Source organism: Lithobates pipiens, unplaced genomic scaffold (assembly GCF_037356315.1).
Source record: "Lithobates pipiens isolate NorthernLeopardFrog02 unplaced genomic scaffold, aLitPip1_a1.2 Scaffold_10, whole genome shotgun sequence".
NCBI classification, from domain to species: Eukaryota; Metazoa; Chordata; class Amphibia; order Anura; family Ranidae; genus Lithobates; species Lithobates pipiens.
The window spans coordinates 419,567-425,566 of NW_027507686.1; the positions used below are offsets into that span (position 1 = coordinate 419,567).

Here is a 6,000-nt window from a genome sequence, read left to right on the forward strand (position 1 = left end):
ATTACACAGGCATTCCCTGGAATCGCGGCAAAATTGTGGTAAAATCACAAACTGCGCGACTTTCAAGTCACAGCAGTGTGAAAGGGGCCTTACCAGCGGCTCTGTCTGCATTTAGTTGATAGGAATTCAGCTTTTGATGCACATTGGAGGAGGCCTGGTGCTTTTATTTCATAGCAGCTTCCATAATCCAGGGGGGGTCACTGCCCCCCATCTCCCCCCCCCCCCCCCCCAGCCTCCAGCAAACCCGGAGAGATGAGATTTGGGTGGGCCGACCCTTTAAATGTACTCCTCATGCACATCAGCCTCATTAAATCGCACATAATAAAAGGGGCACCTTCATTAACATCTATGATTATGCAACATCCCCCCCCCCTCCTCGCCAATCCCAGCGGATGTAGAACCGGCTTTTGCTGCAGGGATTAGCGACGCGGCATATGGGGCTTTGCAAAACTTAAAGTAAGCGCCTGGGGACTTTTCCACCCTCCCCGAGGACAGGCGGCCAGCGGCGGCGCTCCTCCCCATCCAAGCACAAAATCACATTCTAGATCTGATTCTTACGCAGCTGTTTTGTTGCTATTATAAAGAAATGCTCCGCATTCCGCGGCCAGGCGTTTGTACCGTCAATGCGGCCCCCCTCCCCCCTCCCAGACTAGGATTACAGACTGGATTGTGGTCTCTCAGACCTCTCCGAGAGTCTGGCCAAAAATTCATCCAATCTGCAGCAGATTCCTCCATGGACTCCCCAATCCTTGGCCGGATATTTCCACTGAGAACCGGAGACAAGAACTGTTGTCCCATGAGGCATTGCAAGGCTGACAGTTACAGGCATGACTCCCACAGGCAGAGGCATGATGGGACTTGTAGTTCTGCAATGGCTGGAGGGCCGCCAGTTTAACACCCCTGTTCTAAGGGCTCATTCATACCAGATGCAGCGAGATGTGTTTTCAACAGTAGGGAGTCCAATCCCGCCTGGGCTATCCCACTAGGGAAGCTGTCACTGCAGACTGCTAATCGTAGGCATGCGTGGCATTCCCAGCCCCCACAGCAGTGTGCGTACAAGGGGCGGGTATAGATGCAGCGAATGCCTCAGCCGTTTATTGGCGGTGTACAGTGACAGCTTCCTGGCGGGATAGCCTGGGAGGTTGCGGACTCAGCTGTTTATTGGCTGTGTACAGTGACAGCTTCCTGGTGGGATAGTCCAGGCAGATGCAGACTTGACAGCTTCCTGGTGGGATAGCCCGGGCGGGTGCAGACTTGACAGCTTCATGGTGGGATAGCCCGGGCGGGTGCAGACTTGACAGCTTCATGGTGGGATAGCCCGGGTGGGTGCGGACTCAGCCATTTATTGGCGGTGTACAGTGACAGCTTCCTGGCGGGATAGCCCAGGCGGGTGCAGACTTGACAGCTTCATGGTGGGATAGCCCGGGCGCGTGAGGACTCAGCTGTTTATTGGCGGTGTACAGTGACAGCTTCCTGGTGGGATAGCCCGGGTGGGTGCGGACTCAGCCGTTTATTGTCGTTGTACAGTGACAGCTTCCTGGCAGGATAGTCCAGGCAGGTACAGACTTGACAGCTTCCTGGTGGGATAGCCCGGACGGGTGAGGACTCAGCTGTTTATTGGCGGTGTACAGTGACAGCTTCCTGGCGGGATAGCCCAGGCGGCTGAGGACTCAGCTGTTTATTGGCGGTGTACAGTGACAGCTTCCTGGCAGGATAGCCCAGGCAGGTGCAGACTTGACAGCTTCCTGGCGGGATAGCCCGGATGGGTGAGGACTCAGCCGTTTATAGGCGGTGTACAGTGACAGCTTCCTGGTGGGATAGCCCGGGCGGGTGAGGACTCAGCTGTTTATTGGCGGTGTACAGTGACAGCTTCCTGGCGGGATAGCCCAGGCGGCTGAGGACTCAGCTGTTTATTGGCGGTGTACAGTGACAGCTTCCTGGCAAGATAGCCCAGGCAGGTGCAGACTTGACAGCTTCCTGGCGGGATAGCCCGGATGGGTGAGGACTCAGCTGTTTATTGACGGTGTACAGTGACAGCTTCCTGGTGGGATAGCCCGGGCGGGTGAGGACTCAGCTGTTTATTGGCGGTGTACAGTGACAGCTTCCTGGCGGGATAGCCCAGGCGGCTGAGGACTCAGCTGTTTATTGGCGGTGTACAATGACAGCTTCCTGGCGGGATAGCCCGGGCGGGTGCAGATTCACATCCCCGATAAAGTGTAAGAACCGATGTTAGCTAATGGGTACGACATCATTGCAGCGAAAAAAAGTTCAGCAAGCTGCATTTTTATTGTAATGCAAACCTGACACGTGGAAACGCAAAGTATTTACATGCCACTCGGGGAACAAATAACAAGTCTGCGGCTGATCTTCCTCAATGCCAATAAAATGCAAAACATGTCAATTTGAATGTGGAAATGCATGAAAAACGCACAGTTCCCGTGTGAAGTCTATACATGATCTCTGCCCCTCCCCCCCAGGCCTGCAAAGTGTAGATAGTTATTTCCAATGGCCGCTCATAGTGAACAGAGTGTTACATTGTTACCTGGATGTGGACACTGAAGGTGTTAAATTATTTAACCCTTCAGACACCAACCTACATTTTACCTCATTAGAAAACTGCTGCCCAGATGATCTTGTGACAGTTTCCCCAGATGGTTACAATGTATGAGGAGTCATGGAGTCTGTATGTCCTCCTTGTCTTTGTATGGGGCTTGTCTAGGCGTTACCCGGACGTTCACCAGCAACCCAAAACTTTTTTTATAATATTATTATTATGATTGTTTATGTTTGAATTATTTTTATGTTTACTTACATTTATGTTGTTTAATATTATGTTTATTTTTTATTATTATTATTATAATATTATTTTTATGGTTGTTTATGTTTAGTATTATATTTATGTTTACTTACATTTATGTTATGTTTATTATTATGTTTATTTTTATTATTGTTATTATTATTATGATTGTTTATGTTTATTGTCATCTTTATATTTACTTAGGCTGGCCATACATGTTCAATTTTCTTGCACACATTTCCTTTAGATTTACCAAAAAACATATAATATAAGGTCAAAACTAAACAACACTTTTATTTGTATCCAGCCAGGCGGCCGGCTCTATATAGTTGATGGTAAATCAAAAGAAAATTGTACAGAAAATTGTATAATGTATGGCCGGCCCTTTACATTTATCTTTGTTATTATGTTTATGTGCTCAGCTGAATTTACTGGCACTAAATATAAAATAAAAACAATCAATTCATATAAATGACAATATTTCAATGTATTAAACATTAAAAGGGTGTGAAAGATACAATGTTTCTTATATATACATATATCAGCTGTCATGTGATTTGTAGAATGTAGGGGGTATAAAGACATTTACACTTTTGTCCTCGGAGGCTGAGGGTGGTCCACAGTAACTCTGGCACCCCTGGAAGGGGCATCCTCTGTCCAATGCGGTAGTGCCTCATCTGCAAAATGTGCAAGTCTCCAGCAAAGCTTACCACCCCCTTCCCATAGACCCCCACCCCCCCCCCCCCAGACCTCCCCACCCCCTTCCCATAGACCCCCCCCCCAGACCTCCCCACCCCCTTCCCATAGACCCCCACCCCCAGACCTCCCCAAGAGCTCACAGTCTGTACTTGAATGCAACTAAGTACTCCTAGCTATTGCTCATAGAGGCAGCTTGTAAAAAGTGAGTGTCACCCTTTAGAAGGTGAAGGGAGCTGCTTTAGATACATCCCCACAGGACATGGAGGGGAGCTGCCTTAGATACACACAATATCCCCACACAGGACATGGAAGGGAGCTGCCTTAGATACATCCCCACAGGACATGGAAGGGAGCTGCCTTAGAGACATCCCCACAGGACATTGAAGGGGGCTACTTTAGAGACATCCCCACAGGACATGGAAGGGAGCTGCCTTAGATACATCCCCACAGGACATGGAGTGGAGCTGCCTTAGAGACATCCCCACAGGACATTGAAGGGGGCTGCCTTAGATACATCCCCACAGGACATTGAAGGGGGCTACTTTAGAGACATCCCCACAGGACATTGAAGGGAGCTGCCTTAGATACATCCCCACAGGACATGGAGTGGAGCTGTCTCAGATACATCCCCACACAGGACATGGAGGGGAGCTGCCTTAGATACATTCCCACAGGACATTGAAGGGAAGGTGCCTTAGATACATCCCCACAGGACATTGAAGGGGGCTACTTTAGAGACATCCCCACAGGACATTGAAGGGGGCTACCTTAGGTACATCCCCACAGGACATGTCACTCACCTGAAGCATCAGGCCCTTGCTGGGTCTCCATCCAGACACTGAGCCAGGGGCTGCACCCTTCTTCAGCTGTGCAGGCAGGGTAGGGGCAGGGGGCAGCATCAGACACAGCCTCCTCCTTGCAGCATCCAGCAGGCTGAGTGTTCTGCAGCACAGGAGGCACACATCCCCAGCCTGAGAGCTGCCTGTGTGATAAGTGAGCCTTGCATTGCAAATGAGCAGACAGAGGCTGGGGAGGGGAGGGATGAGGAGGGATGAGGAGAGGAGTCTCCCAGTGTCATGAGACGTGTGCGCCTGTCTGTGGAGGAGAGTCTGCAGCCCAGGCTGGGGAGATGTCAGCTCCATCTGGGATGCTGCAGAGCGTTGCACCGTGTCATGGACCAGACTGCGCGCTGGCAGAGACGCCCCATCGAGACGCCCCATCGAGACGCGTCTATTATATTATAAAAACGTCACCAGTTCCCCAATGTCCCCGGACTATTCCTTTCCAAATCTTCCCATAAGATTATATCAGCATTTATTAATCCCAAAACCAGAAATCATTAGATGTGGCGGCTGCATTCGTTTTCTTTTTTTCTAGGCTGTTTAGGTTTTCATATGTTTATTATGAGTTTTTCCAAAAAAGTATACAAATGATGACATCAAAGTGTACAAAGGAGGGGAACATATAGAGACATGAATAACAAACACCAAGCATATTGTAGCACACAGCGGGGGCGGAGCATTTAGCACCCGGGGCGGATCCTATATCTGCCACCCCTCCCAACTTTAAAATGTAAAAAAACACCCCATTGTGCCCCCTGCATACCTCTGCACCTCCCCAATATATTTATGTCACTACTGTGTATCCCCTCTCCACAACTGCACTCCCGCTGTACCCCTCTGCCACCAACCCTACCACCTCAGTGAGAGATCACCCCTGGGAGCCATAGAGATCACCCCTGGGAGCCATAGAGATCACCTATGGAAGTTATAGAGATCACCTATGGAAGTCATAGAGATCACCCTGGGAGTCATAGAGGGCACCTATGGGAGTCATAGAGATCACCCTGGGAGTCATAGAGGGCACCTATGGGAGTCATATAGATCACCCATGGGAGTCATAGAGATCACCCTGGGAGTCATAGAGGGCACCTATGGGAGTCATAGAGATCACCCTGGGAGTCATAGAGGGCACCTATGGGAGTCATAGAGATCACCCTGGGAGTCATAGAGGGCACCTATGGGAGTCATAGAGATCACCCTGGGAGTCATAGAGGGCACCTATGGGAGTCATAGAGATCACCCTGAGAGTCATAGAGATCACCTATGGGAGTCATAGAGATCACCCTGGGAGTCATAGAGGGCACCTATGGGAGTCATAGAGATCACCTATGGAAGTTATAGAGATCACCTATGGGAGTCATAGAGATCACCTATGGGAGTCATAGAGATCACCTATGGGAGTCATAGAGATCACCCTGGGAGTCATAGAGATCACCTATGGGAGTCATAGAGATCACCCTGGGAGTCATAGAGATCACCTATGGGAGTCATAGAGATCACCTATGGGAGTCATAGAGATCACCCTGGGAGTCATAGAGATCACCTATGGGAGTCATAGAGATCACCTATGGGAGTCATAGAGATCACCTATGGGAGTCATAGAGGGCACACATGTAGCGATGACACTTTGGACAAAGTGTCTGCTATGTACAAATGTCGTTT

General features: G+C 49.7%; 1 protein-coding gene across 1 annotated transcript in view; it reads right to left on the minus strand.

The window, feature by feature from the left end:
• DBNDD1 (dysbindin domain containing 1) overlaps nucleotides 1-4,472 on the minus strand; it is a 35,469-nt gene extending 30,997 nt beyond the window's left edge. Inside the window, exon 1 of the mRNA XM_077450467.1 lies at nucleotides 4,297-4,472. Within this exon, the coding sequence (XP_077306593.1) occupies nucleotides 4,297-4,327 (31 nt within the window). The 5' untranslated portion in view covers nucleotides 4,328-4,472. The remainder of the gene's footprint in view (nucleotides 1-4,296) is intronic.
• Between the last annotated feature and the right edge of the window lie 1,528 nt (nucleotides 4,473-6,000).